The sequence below is a fragment of the Eutrigla gurnardus genome (genome assembly GCF_963514095.1).
Source record: "Eutrigla gurnardus genome assembly, chromosome: 5".
Taxonomy (NCBI): Eukaryota; Metazoa; Chordata; class Actinopteri; order Perciformes; family Triglidae; genus Eutrigla; species Eutrigla gurnardus.
The window spans coordinates 15,540,786-15,556,199 of record NC_139919.1 but is presented as its reverse complement, the minus strand read 5'-3'; the positions used below and the strand labels follow the sequence as shown (position 1 = coordinate 15,556,199).

The 15,414-nt window shown below is 41.2% G+C and overlaps 1 protein-coding gene across 1 annotated transcript in view; it reads right to left on the bottom strand.

Annotated features, from left to right (window-relative positions):
- The window catches only part of slit3 (slit homolog 3), a 227,439-nt gene that overhangs the window by 63,646 nt on the left and 148,379 nt on the right, over positions 1 to 15,414 (bottom strand). Inside the window, 1 exon segment of the mRNA XM_084009985.1 lies at positions 54 to 125. Within this exon segment, the coding sequence (XP_083866111.1) occupies positions 54 to 125 (72 nt within the window).

Here is a 15,414-nt window from a genome sequence, read left to right as displayed (position 1 = left end):
GTGTGTGTGTGTGTGTGTGTGTGTGTGTGTGTTTGTGTGTGTGTTGTACTCACAGTGTCCGCAGCTTGGGCATGTGGTTGAAGCTGGACAGGGGGATGAGGGTGATGTTGTTGTTGTTGAGGGTGCTGGACGGAGAAACGAGGAAAGAGAAAAACAGATTGTTAGAAAAAATAAGACCCTGGTGCCACTTTTTGGTCTGGCGGTTTCAACTCTGACGCAAGTTCAATTAAATTTGATCCAGAATGTAGGTTCGAGTCCCTGTCACCTTATCCCCAACTTCTCAAACCTCCTAGTTTGGGGATTTTTCTTTTAAGAGTTCTTTAATCTTTCAGTCAAATACAACCCTCGTCTATGGTGCTGGTTTCCCTCAAATGGGTCACAGAATGAACTGGGAAGGGTCCTGAGCCAGTAGCACTTACAGAGACTAAACTTCCATTTCTATTTATATCCTGAAGGTTTTAACAGCTGGTTTTGTTCATATATTATCAATAGATTGATTCATACATTTTATTCTCAAGCATCGCAAAACAATATTTTTTTATTGCTTCAAAAGAGAGATCCAAAACTGATTAATATATCAACAAAATAACAATAACTTTGAACCTGGCTTCATTCAAAGTTAAGATTTCTGTTTTAGAAGTTAAGCAAATTAGTGCATATTTAATAGTTATAGTTATATCTTAACCTCATTCACCTGGGGTGTCTCCCCTTGAAGTCAAGTTTCTTTATTTAACTGAGGCTCTCAGAACAAAGGGGCTTTGCATGGTGTAGATCATGCAATGCTTACTAAGGCACATTTTATTATTCTGGGTTATTGAATATAAAATGAACTTTATTTGAACTGAAATCAACATGATGGCGGTACTATTTCAAACCACTGCCTTTGCAAATTCTGACCTTCTGTTCCGAATGCTGCTATTGTGCCAAGTCAGAGAGTTTTTACTCATTATTTATTGATACGCAAACACACACACACACACCCACATCGCCTTGATCTGGACTTCTGCCATCTCTAACTCATAAGCAGGTCACTGCTGTCTCCTACGAGCAGCTCTCTCATAAACTACACTCCGTCTCATATGTAGTATCGACCTAAAGCGGAATGAAAAACAAGGTTGACTATCATTACGACCGAACACAAAAAAAAAAACACACAAGCAATCCCCCTCAGTGTGTTGAAGAAACACCTATTGATTCTCTGTGATTTCCATGTACAGAAATCAGAGCAGAGAAGGAGGGGGAAAATGCAAGAGAAGACAGCTATTCCATCAAAGCGATCCACAGGGGGATCGGATTACATTGGGAGAGTCGTACGAGCTGGTAAAGCTCCTTACATAAAAAACAATGTATTAGAACACAAGCGGCTCCCTCATGACTGAAGTAGTGTGGTGCACATAAAAAAAATTACAATGCAGCAAAACAAAAGACTGGACAAAGACAACTTTCATTATGTGGTCGTAATGGAGTGAACGCTATGTGAAAAACAGAGCGAATACTTCAGTTATTATCCTTAGAACTACTGCAGGCTATAAATAAAGCTCAGTCCATTTGGGTTTTGCTGATTGTTATGCCCAAATCTTGGACGTATTTTTTCTTCTTTTTAAGTATCAGTTTGGTTTCATGGTCTAGCAACATTTATATCAGAAAATGCTTCCAGTGTTGGACAGTGAAGCAAAAATAATGAGCGATAATACGAATGAACTATCTAGCGCCAGCACAAAAAAACTAAACATGGATGAACTTGAGCTGCATATAATCATTGCAAAGTCTATTTTCAACCAGATATTTGTATTGCTGATTTGATTTTACAATCGAACCAAACAGATAGATTTCCGTATTGATTTGGGTACAAATACAACAATGAGTGGAAGTAATGACCTCTCATTATGTGTGCGGCTGTTTTAATGGCTTGAAGTCAGAAGGAAAAAGTCAACAATGAAAGCTCCTTGTTACGTTTCAAATCCAGGGATTTATAAAATTTATGCTAGAGTGTAATTTTTCTGGTGGCTTGTGGGAGCCAGCATCAACACGAGCCAGTGCAACCATTCACTTTGTTTTTGCCCAAGATCCACGGATCATTAGTTCCACTGGATAGAAAATAGGGCTGGTTTACTTTACATATCACCCGAAACCTTGTGTATTCAAAGAGTCATTGTTTTGGGGCCGAATGAAGACTGATCGGCCATTTTTTAAAAACAGAAACCCGTCCATTTTTCACGTTTGACAATGTGTTTTTAATGCTTTCAGACAAGGACAAGGTCGATTTTCCCTCTGAAAAATGGCTCCAATTCAAGATGAGGGAATTTTCTTTTACAGCATCTGCAATATGTTTGTGCCTAAACATACAGTGTGACCACGGTGAGGGTTTGGATTTCACCGGCAAAAATCAAGGGTGGTTTGTTTTACGCACTGTCGTCACAAAAACGCCTCATTACTGGGGGTTTGCTGTGTTTTTACTAACACCCACTCAGCCTTAAAATAGACGGGATTTGCTTCACTTTGTTGATGTTACTACTTTTCTTTCTCTTTAATTCTCTCTCCTTCCGATTCTCTTTTCTACATTCCCCTCCCTGCCAGCACAGCCTCAGTGGCCTTGGTCCACGGATACAGTTTCACACTCGCACTCTCACAGACTCACTCACACACACACAGACACAGACACACACACACATTAGGAGTGCTGCTATGGTCAGCCCTGTCAGAGGTGATTCCACCCAGAATATATAATTTAATTGTGAAATAACAATAATTTCCCTCTACAATTTCCTTGTCAGTTTTTCTCTCCCGCTCACTCTGGTCCACATCTCTCTGCCCTAATAAAGAAGTGACCGGACCGGTTAAAGCCAACCTAAACACTAAAAACATCACTTAGAAGTCTACAGCTAGTTTTTATACTGTGGTCATTTTTCAAAGCTTATTTTACGCCGCCTCTGGCCATGGCTGCACTCTTAAATTGGTAGACGCTCTTGGATTTGAAGTGATCGTAAAAAGAAAATGTGTATTTTGACAAAGAGGAAGAGCAATCGTTGCACTGTTGGATATTATAAATAAAGTTTAATGTTGCGTTGACACTATGCGTGTCAAACGCAACTAAATGGGCAACCGTAGCCAGCTACATTGTCACAGTTGATGTTTGTTGTTAAATAGCACTGGGAACTGGCAACATTTTCAGGCTGAAACAAATTCATATGGCTGCGTGTCGGGGCATCAGTTTGCTAAATTGCTTCCATTGAAAAGGACTTGTCGATTGTTGTTTTGTGTAAACGCAGCCGAAGTGAAATGAGCTAACCAAACAACTTGGAGGTGTCATAGTTTGCCTACATTTTGTGCAATTACTAACTTAACTGACTAAACTAACTTCAACATGTGTTGTTTGCCCCAAAGATGTATAGATGGCATGAAACATAACAATTTAGGTGCATTCAAAAAGTGACATAAATTATTTTTTAATGCTAAAAACTGGCATAAGCTACAGGGAAATAGCCAGAACACCGTCCACCTGTGAACGTATGTGATTGGTCCGGATGGGGGACTTTCCACTGGTTTAGTGCTCTCCTTTAACTCTGTCTTAAGTTTATAATCCTGCAGCCTTGACAGATCCCAATACAACATACTGCACTTCCACCACAAAATCACACAGTGCAAACCGGAACATTGGCTGCGTTCTAGTCACGGCCCCATTTACAAATGTTTCACAACTGATGTTATAGCCTATGGTTAGGAAAATACTTTGTGTACTGAGTATTAGCATCCTGTGTTGCAGCTGTTTCCACAGTGACGTAAAGCTTTGAGTGAGAAAGCTTTATTTTTCTTCCGTTTTATGGCTTATTTTTAATGTTGCTTCATATTTTTGAGCTGTGTGGAGCCGCAACGTTAAAGATACATAATTTATGGGTTAAATACGCTGGTCAAAGACAGATGTTCAGATATACATTACTGGAAGTTATCGGACTCGGGGAGCTCTATTTTCTTTGTTCTGTCATTCATTCTAAAATGGGAATTTTTTTTTTTTTTTTACTCTTCCTCTTATATTATCTTATATTGTCACGCAAAGTCCATACTCTAATGGGAGATTCCTGCACTGTAGATCAATTATTTGAGCCTGTTCAAAAAAAATAATCACATTTTGTTTTTGCAGTCACAGTAAAAAAAAAAAAAAAAAAAAAAGTTCAAGGACTAGTCCAACACTGTTTGCGACACGGAATGTTTCCATTACAAAATGCCCATTCAGCTCTATTTCTTTATTTTTAATTTGAGATCGGCTGCAGTGACCGCTGCTGTGCTGTTGCAGTAAAGATCCATGATCCATGAATGTGTGTATACATGCCTATGTGTGTGTGTGTGTGCTACTGGTAAGTGTGCATTCTTGAGTCAGCAGGTACAGTACATGCTTATGTGTGTGTGTGTGTGTGTGTGTGTGTGTGTGTGTGTGTGTGTGTGTGGTGTGTGTAGGTGTGTGAGTTTTTGATGCAGTGGTCTCTGTGTTGCAATAACTGGGCCTCTGCAGTCAGTGATGGAGGAGACTCTTTAGAGGCAACCCACCAGGGAGATGCTATCACTTGTGTGTGTGTGTGTGTGTGTGTGTGTCTGCGAGTGTGTGTGTGTATGTATGTAAGAAGCAAAGAGAGGGATGTTATCATATGTGTCTTTGCTGCAGCCTACACACTGAGGTCAAAGCCTTTTTGGTCAATCTTTACTCCCTCACACACACACACACACACACACACACACACACACACACACACACACACACACACACACACACACACACACACACACACACACACACACATACGATTAATTGGCTATTTGCAGAATTCCACATATCTTCTGCTCTACTTTTAAGATCCTGGATATTAAGCCAGGCATGAAAAATACTTTAAATAATAAATAACTCCAAAAACAGCTTTTGAGAAGGACGTTGACTTTTCGCTATTTTTCCAAAATATCCAAATAAATACTGCATGGCATGTGCCTTTCCCAACACATCCTCACTACCCTCCTCAAATAGCGCTGCTTGGTCCGTGGCCCTACACTTGCATCTGTGACGCTCGAGGTACCTCTCTAGCATCAGTGTTGGGACGAGTCAGGGATGTGTTGGTTTCCCCTCGCTTTATGCATAGTGTCCCCTCTAAATAAATATTCACGTTCACAGGAAGCATAAGCATAAGTTGTTATAAGTTGTTGTTCATAAATGCCATATATTGTAAATGCTCACAAACCCCTGTGACCTTCACCTCCGAGGCAATAACACCACTTTCATCCCAAGTGCCCCGGTTTTCTCTCATAATGGATGAAATTAACACGACAGGAGACAATCTCGTGGTTTGAGATGCGAACCCAGAAGGTCACGGCTTTGATCAATATGTCCTTTAACGTTTGTTTGTCCGGTTCAAGTCCCATCGATTAGGTCAAATGTAAACAGCGGCCTGTTTGTTCTGCTCAGTTAGTGTTATAGTGTTATAGCTGCTATTGTGCGTGTCTGAGTGTGCACGTCATAAAGTGAATTTTCTATTAACGTCTATTATGTTCTATCAGCCTCAACAGACATGGATCAATACACCAACAGAATGTCTGAATGACTACAGCCACTAAAACACAATGCAACAATGTAACTTTACGAGTTAACAACCAATATCGACTTCACTTTCAATACGATTATTCTCTCTTGTAATCACTTACATCAGTTATGGCCTTGTGAAAAGGAACGGAGTGATAACTGAATTGCCAAGCATGGTGTAAAATGCATCATAAAATGGACTGGTGTTGAATGATCATCGCTGTGATTAGTGCTTCCAATGTACATTACATTTATTATTTCTGCAAAAGGTTTGTGCAACAGTGTATCAGACGGTTGTTTGTATTCCTTTTCAGGATGGATTGAAAAAGCTAAAAATGATTCACTTCTTTGTGCGTGAATTTTTAAAATCATTTTTAAAACCTGATTTAACAAATCAGACTTCACTTTGTTGCACTACTGTCTCGTTTAGATAGAATTCCTGGGGAAAAGCCTTCTGGTGCATGTGGACCTACTCTGAAATCTCAAATCAATACTCCATTGTTGGAACAAGACCACAAACCGAAAGCACAACAGAGCAGTTTTATGACCATACTTACAACTGCATTGGTGCTCCGACTGAAAACATTATATCGATATCATTGATATGACAAACCAGTGATACCAGAAACATAATTTTTTATCGGGAACTGTGACAAATGGTCCTCCAGCACCGGTTCCTCTAGCATCTATGTGTTGTTGTCTTCATTGATTTCACTGACTCGCCATACAGAATGCCAAGTGAAGGCAATTATTAGCCTAATTGGTTCGACAAGTGGCAGCTGGTCTGAGAACCAGGATTAAGGCCCGGTCACGTCATTTATTAAAGCAAACTTTTGCAGCAAATACATTCATTTGAGTAGAAACATAGCTCCCTTCTATTTGCCTGCAGGGGGACGAATAATGTTTTTTTGTTGTTGTGTTTTTTAACTGTGGTAATATGTGCTGCCTGACAATCCACTTATACATGAAAAGTTCATGCGCCTTCTCTCGAGGTTGTTGTGGGAAATCGTTATTGTATGTAGGATTAAATTAAATGAAATATGAATTTAGTGCTTCTACTTGCACTGGCTGTTAGGGGGATTGGAATTATTGTTCCAACTAACCTGCTGCATGTGTAAAAACCTACTGTAAATAAAATGCAAAGCAAAGGTCATGCTGTTATTACTATTATCAGGTTAAATCAAGCTAACGGGCCTGTTTTCTAAATTGAATCTTTTCTGGATTGAAATTGCAATTCCAGTGCTGTGTCTGAAAAAAAAGCATTGATTAGAAAGATTAAAAGGGGCCCAACAGCAGACAGGGTGGTCAGGTTAACGCTGGTACAAATTGTATCAGAGAGGAATGTTAATTGTCATTCAAAGCATGTATTAAACCACGAGGCCTGTGTAAACATTGATTTTGTGTGGGTGTAAATAGATTTAAATTCATCAGATGACTGGGAAGATCCTTGAGTTTAAAATCTATTTTTAATCTATTTTTCATAAGCACTGAAGTGCAGCTGGAGCATAACGCTACCAGCACAGGCAGTGTATATTTTTACTCACTCAAAAGAACATAATCTCACTGTAAAAATTGCACAAACTGAAACCCTAGCTAGCAGGGTATTTATTTTTGCATTCTCATAAAGCCGCGGCAATCCTAATTACATATCAGGAACGACTTGATCAGTCAAAAAACGAATGTAAAAAATATAAACATGCTGTCTGTAATGTCCAGATTTTGAAGGGAAGTTTGGCTCCTTATATTTTAGTTTTACAATTCTAGGTCAAGTCACCTTACAGTAGCTAAGTTAGTATGTAGCAACATCTCAATCAGTGGCATGAAACAAAACCTCTGGGCAGAACCTGGCTCCGCCGAGTTGGATTGGAAGAGAGGGATGGAAACATAAGGAGAGAGCCTCGGGAACACACAGAGGAAGTGAAGTTGGGCGGTTATGTTTTCTTGCCCATAGAAGAAGATCAATATCACTCTAAAGTCTTTATGGTATATATGAAGCTACATCCATCAGCTGGTTAGCTTAGCTTAGCACAAAGTCCAGAATCGGGGGTATGGCTCACTTACCGGTACTCCCGGGAGCCATGCTAAAGCAGTGAGCTGGCACATATCCCCTCTCGTAAAACTATGAAGTGTCACATATTTGGTTTTTGTACGGATTAAATACAATGGATAGACGACCTTTAGAGGTGATGGGCAGTCCTGACTTTTGGACAGGAAGGCTAGCTGTTTCCAGTGTTTTCGCTAAGCTAAGCTAAGCTAACCAAACCAGCTGCTACAAGTAGCTTTACATTTACTGTGCAGAGTGATAGCAACATTCTCGTCACAGATATTTATTTCTTCACTTTTGATGGTTCATCAGCAACAAAATATTATTTAAAAACAACAGATATTTTCAGGAGTAATGGGAATTGTGTTCTGTTCAATTGGGGTTTTTTTCTTTGACGCCAGTTCTAACAAGAATGTATTTCTCTGACAGCTTTCCCACAGACGCTGAAATAGGGCCAACTATGGAAAGGCCTAAAAGCCTCTTTATGAGTTGTGTGAAGGGCCCTCAGCATCTTCCCCGAGGCCTCATTACAGCTCAAGGAGAAGAGGCAAAAAGGAAACGCACAGACACTTCACTCCTTCAACCACTCATTTACTTAACCCCTTCACATGCACCATTCACTGGTTCACTGTGGAGAGAGAGAGCAGCTAGGAGAGCCCCCATAATGTGTGTCCCTCTTTCAACCAATGGTTCACATGATCGTTTAACATCTTCACTCTTCCTATTCACCCCTTCACAGAGAGACAGGGGGAGGGAAGCTATCTGTCTCAAGGTTGCTGAATGGGAGAGCGAGTGAATCCCCCCGTCCTTCAATGTGCGTCTCTTTTGATCAGGAGATATCAGCTTATACGTTCAAGTGATTTTTGACCCTGTTGACTTTAACAAAGAGCTCTGAAGGTCCGTGAGGTCTACAAACAGGCTTTAAGGGTCTTTAGGTTTACGAGTTAAGGGCTTTTAGTGGTTGAATGGTCTCATATTTGAAGTTTCCCACGGGGTTTAATCCCTGCTTTGCCGCTTTACTCCGGCAACCTGGTGTTAAATCGTGTAAGTGTTGTGTTTTTTGTCTGCATTTCTTGTGCATTCGTGTTTTTGCAGACATACATGTGTGTATGCGAGTGTGTGTGCATGAGCAAGCTAGTTTAATGAACTCTTGAGTGTTTGCACAACCACAATCGTGCAATTTACTCCTCTCATCTCGGAGAAGATTGACATTTCCAGAGTGTTGCCGTTGGTAACCACCCTGGGAAAGCTCAACCTAAACTGAAAAAGCACTATGGGTGTTCATATAATTAGTTGTTAAGGTATTTCCACACCAAACATTGAGCTTTCCTGCATTTTAATTCCAATTATCTATGACAAAATGAGCAAACAGTGAAAGGAATTTCTCTCAAGCAACACACCATTTTATAGGTAAAACCGTGACATTTTAAAATCCAATCTGTTCTTTTTCTGCTGAGGATATGGCTGCACAAATGGAGGCAAGAAAAGGTTTCTGTATCGGCGCTTCAACTAACTGAATTATGGATGTTTGCATTATTCCTCTCTGAGACCAGTAGGTGCTGAGTGCTGCAAGCTTTGCAAGACTGCCTGATGGACAAAGAAGGGGAACTTTGAGAATGTCAAGGTATCTGTGTGACAAATGGAGGCTCTTTGAAATGGGATGTAAATGACACCCTGAATGTGGGGTAGAGTTAAAAAAAGAATGTTGCCCCGAAAACCGCAATCTGATGATGTTGATTTTAATCAAATTAACTGACACTAAGCAAACAAGCATACAGGATGATTATCTATGAAGAAAGCCATGTGGTTTGGCAGAAGGCTCTGTGTGTGTGTGTGTGTATGTGTGTGTGTGTGTGTGTGTGTTTAGAAACACGACGCCAGACTCTTGCTTTCTGATATTCCATACGTCACCCTTGTACTCCGATGGAATACAAATGCGTCGTGGGTCTCCAAAAATGAAATCTGCAAGTAAGACATGGAGAAGCGAGGGAGAGGGGGAGGAAGAAGACTAATAACACGGGAGGGAGGGAGACAAGCAGAAATAGAGATGCACATAAAAACCTACTGATGAGACCATTACACCTTAAACAGGAGCAAATTAGATTGCAGATTGCCTCTCTTCCTCCTTCCTACTTTTGCTCTCCTATCATCTTTTCTCGATTGTCTTACAGCTCTGCTTTATTTCCACATTAAATCGTCTCCCTCACTACTCCTCCTCTCCCTCATCACCATCTCTCCTCCTCTTTCCTGTCCTGCCACCCAGTGGGATGTGATTTATTGTGAGCGGGTCAGACTGCTGGCACCGAGCTCTTCTAATTCTCGGCATAGAAACTCTGTTATCAGCCCCCTCCCCTGTGTGAATCGTCTGCTACTGACCAAATGTGTTACCTGCAGCTTTCTGCGTAGCATTCTCAGAGTCAAACTTTTGTCCTTACTCCCTCCCCTCCCTTTTATGTGCTCTACGTTTTCTGACAGGAGAAGAAATGGAGCAAACACTTTTGATGGAGCAGAAACTCGGAAGAATTTAAAATTTAAATTTAAATAAAATGTAATTTTAATGTTTTTGAATGCAATTTTTTGCATTAGAAACTGTACGTCTCCCTCATTTCTGTCTTTTTGCCTCCTCCGACCCTTTTGACCTTCTCTCTGTGTCTCTCTCCAACAAACTGTACAGCGCTTTATAAAACAGCTGAGGGTTTCCAATGGAAACAGTCTGTCGATCTCTTTTTCAAGCCCTGCTTCTCTTCCTCTCATCCAGCCACTCCGTTCTCCTGAGTGATTAATTCTCCAAATCCCAAACAAATACATCTGAAACCACTGTCATTATTTTGAAGACAGTAGTTATCTTACACACTCATCTCAGTCAGTCTCTCTTGGACATATTTTCCTTCCCTCTCATCCAACCTCCCAGTAATTTTCATATGGATATTTCTAAACTACAATTTCTTCTGCTCTGTGCTAACCTCCTCTCTTGTTTTCTTGATTTGTAACCCTGCATCTTGTCGTCTGTTTTTCCTCTGCATTCTCTCTCTCTCTCTTTCCCACACAACCTCATCCCTCTCTTTCTCTCTCCCTCTCTCCATCAGGGCAGGTCAGACCCTCTAACTGTGCCAGGGTGCTGCTTGTTGCCAGGGTGTGATGGCTCTGCAGAGCCTGCTGACTCAAACAGAAGCCAAAAGGCCAGCCAAACCAAAATCACTGAACAGCAGAAAGCTGCACTGCTCTGTTCTTTTTTGACCCCTCCACACACACACACACACACACACACACACACACACACACACACACACACACACACACACACACACACACACACACACACACACACACACACGCATGGGCATACCCACTTGCAAGAAGAAATTGTCAAACATATTGGACACAAATATAGACAAGGACTGAAAAACATGTATCCACTTAAAGTGAATTTGCTTTTTGAGAAGCTTCTATATTATATATATATATATATATATATATATATATATATATATATATATATATATATATATATATATATATATATATATATATATATATATATACATACATACACACACACCCTTGTATTACTAAACGTCAGGTCCCAGGGGCTTGGATTCAGCGCCCACGCGTCAGGGATATAAGACAGATCTGGAGGCAGGACGCAGCCACAGAAATGCAGTCATTACTGGGGGCGGCTCATGCTGGACACACACACCAACTGCACCAGGGCCATGTAGATAACAATGACTTGATGTGGCCATAGTGTATGTAGTTCCAATTACACTTAAGGCAAAGTCTGTGCCCTTACACACACACACACACACACACACACACACACACACACACACACACACACACACACACACACACACACACAGAAAAAATACAATTTCAATCTATTTATTTTCACAAAAAATGCTGATTTCTTTTTGTTTATTCCTATTCCGGTAAAAGTAAATCCTTCTTTTTCATCTCAATCTGGCATCAGAATAAATAGACTGGTTCTCACTGGAACCTCATCCTTGTATAGCGTGCACAACCGACCAAGTGTAAGCAATGTCATTTGGCAGTACAGCACTTCTGGCTGCCTTTGTGCGTGTATTGGATGATTTTCTAACAGTGCCGTTGGAAACATCATTAGAGGGTAACTTGGATATTTTTCAATCCGGACCGTATGATTTTGTGTCTCAGTCATCTCTATAAACAGATTCTGCATCCACATGTGGAATCTGTGGGCAACGGGACAGAAGTATGGCATCTGAAGCGCTCCAGTTTCCGTTTGTAGTCGGAGTAGAATTGACTCATCGCATTCAAGTAAACTGTAAACTTAATGCAACGGCTAAATATTTAGCTGATTTTGACAAAGTCGACAAAACACAAGAATTCAGGATGAGATCTCTGCGAAGGAGATACAATAACAGTTGGACAGTTGGATCAAGTGGAAGGTAAATTAAAACATTTTGTTTGTCTTTCCAATGATATCAGATCACTTGTCCAATGAGTATTTTTAAACTTGGAGCCATGCAGGTTTTGGCAAATGGCAAACATTAAAAAAAAAGGTTTGGGGAGTGACGGAGGCCCAGAGAGGTCAGCAGCTCAGTGTGTGGAAATCAAATTCATACTCCAGCTTACTTACAAGCTTGCCATTCTATTCTTTCTCTCTCGGATTACTGAACTGTCTTGATTTGGTGATGTCACAGCAGAGAGGAAAGGGAGCCGGATGATGAAGGGAAAAATACATGATTGATGGCAAAGAGGAAAAAAAAGGGGAGGATCATAAAGGAGATAAAGAAAGAAAAGATACAGGAAGAAGACGAGGATGAGAGAAGATGGAGAGGAGGTAGATGTATAGAACTAAATTTTGCAGTGGAAAAAATGAGAAGCTGAAAACACGAGGGAAGACAAAAAAGATTAAAAGAGGAGTGAAAAACGTGAGTGAATGAGTGAGCGAGGGAGTGAGGGAGTGAAAGTCACCTTGTGGAGCTACAGTGCACTGAGCAACTCTGTCTTTCTCCCTTTATGAATTATGACAGTTGCTGGTTTGCCAAAAACCCTCTGCTACACACACACACACACACACACACACACACACACACACACACACACACACACTCTCTCTCTCTCCTCTCGGCGGTACACCCTCATCCAGAAAGCTTTGCTTCATGGAGAAAAGCGATCATTAAATATGCAGCTGTGCCATTGCTCTTTAAAGTGCTTCTCAGACCCCTGGACTCTCTCTCTCTATCAGAGAGTGTGTGTGTGTGTGTGTGTGTGTGTGTGTGTGTGTGTGTGTGTGTGTGTGTGCGTGTGCATGAGCCTGTCATGTAATGGCGGTGTGAGGCTTCTCATTCTCAGACCATCTCTAACCATCTTGCCATTCCTCTCCATCCGTCTCTCTTTGTCACACCTGACTTTCTGTCTCTCATGGTCACACTTTCACTTTCTTCAATTGAATTCATTTCACTTCACTGGATATTATTGCAGCGACATGTGACCTGCTTCTCATTCACTCTCGCTGTCTTTCATGCTCAATTCCTCCGCGTCCCCCCATGTCATTTTTTCTGTGGCATCAGCAGCAAGGTAGGCTGTCATGCAGGAGGGACTCAAACATGGCTACATACTCAGACAGTGTTCCTTCTTTCTTGTTAACATTCATGGCCTGACATCTGCTTTTTAATGGTTGGAAGTCGTCCAATCAGGAATCAGCAAAAATATGTTCATCTATTTACATTCAAAAAGGTATAGCCTCTACTGTACTTCATAACATTCATTACATTTAAGATTTAACATTGTCAACCTGCCCCGATTACAGATGTCTGTGCAAATACATCCTCTGTATTACAGTCAACTTCCAATACGAGACCGGGTAAGAATAGAGCTTCTGGCTAAAGGGCACTTTTATAGATGCCGAATGCTGATGGACAAATATTGGATTTTTCAGGGCCTGAATGGGTGGAGATTATCTGATTTCTCATGGTATCGATGCCATCGACCCTTCGCAAGTATAAAGGCAACAAGTGTTTTCAGAAATCCATAATGGTAATGAACAAATACTGTTGTGAAGTCACATCCCACATTGGGGCATGTCACTCAACAAAGGTGCAGGAGACCGTGGCTTCGATGAAGCTGTGTGGTCTGCAGCCGGCTGCAGTGTTTTGGCCTTAGGAAACAGTGTATTTCTTGGTTTGGAAAACAACTTTGAAAAAAGACAAGGTTCAACAGAGCGGAGTGACTTTGCAGCAGAACGTGGAACGTATATTTCCATCACCTTGAGAAACAACGGCGCTTTTAGATCTGAAGATAAACGATTCACTGAGAACTCCCCCATCTTTAACATTTTTTTTACTGAGATAGAGACCCTTTTGAAAAATGAAACTGATTAATTCTATTTATATCTGAAAATGATCAAGTACTTATCATCTATTTTCATTAATCTTCGTTGTCAGCAGAGAGAGAAAAAACCCCCAGAGTCGAACGATCAGCGAACGAAAACTGCATCTAATTCAGCTGGTTGAAAACTGGCCTATGAATAATTATTAATTAATCTGCTTCATATTAGCCTGACACCGCTGCTCTCCACAACTCCTTAAAGGAGTCATCACCAGGAAATCGCAATTTCTCTTGTTAAAACATGCATATCTGTGTTTGACCTCAGTTGAAACTTGCCTGAAAGGCTGGAGTTTGAAAGTGGCGCCGTTTTTTCGCTTCTGCTCTTTTTCCGAACAGGAATAGCACACAAGGGTGTGCATTCCTAAAGCACGAGATTTTGATTCTGCGCCTTCGGTGACGTCACCGTGGCGGCTACTTGCATAAGCCCACCCCTCTTTCACCACCCAACCCCGCCCCGTCCGCTACCTGAAATCGCCGAAGCGCCGCCATTATGTTTTGGAGTCTGCATGCAGGCAAGCCCCCCCCGGCTCTGTCCTTCCTGCGGCGAATCAACGCGCGCCTCATTACATATTATACAATGCACATCCGGACCAGTCAAAACCTCGCGCGTAATCTCGCGTGATAAAATCGCGGTACGAAAAAGGGTCAGAACAAGCTCAATGTTTGATTAAATTTTTTTTTTTTTTTTCTAATAAGTTTTACGAATTGATCCAAAGCGATCCAAGGGGGGTTGGATACGTATAAAACCAGGTTATGACTCCTTTAAAAACATGTACGCATGTGTAATGTGGCTGCGTACGTGTGCGCTTCCCTGCCAGAACCATTTGTGAATTTATGATTGTGGACGCATGCATTGATTTCAACACTTCTGCGTGTTTTCCTCTGTGTGTGTGTGTGTTCCCTGGCTCATTGGGATGCAAGGCCAGGGCCCATCGAGTGAGAGCTGTCCAGGCTAGCTTTGGAGTCATTAGCGCGCTCGTTAGTCCAGTTATGTTAAATCTAAATTACCATTCATCATCACACGGGGACCCATCATTTATTCTGATGTGGCCTGGCAGACACACACGCTAACCGGATTAACTCATTCAAAGACACGGAGACGCACTTGCTAAAACACAGTGGAATTCCAAATTGGGCGTTAACTGTGTGGTAAGTGTTTTTAAATAGATTATATATTATTGATTGAGACATTGCCGGGCATTAGCAATAATTGGTTTGCCCTTGTGAATGCAAATCATCCCAAAACTGCCCTGCTGTAGACAAATACAGCTGAACGGAGAATAATAAATTAACAAAAAATAAGCATTCAATGGGGGACATTATTCGATGCTTAAGGTTACAGAAATTAGCTTACGGGTTGGTGGCTCAAATCCCCAGCCCACTCTGAATGTGCCCGTCTACTTGAAATGCTGTACTGGCTTAAAGCCATACAAGAAAA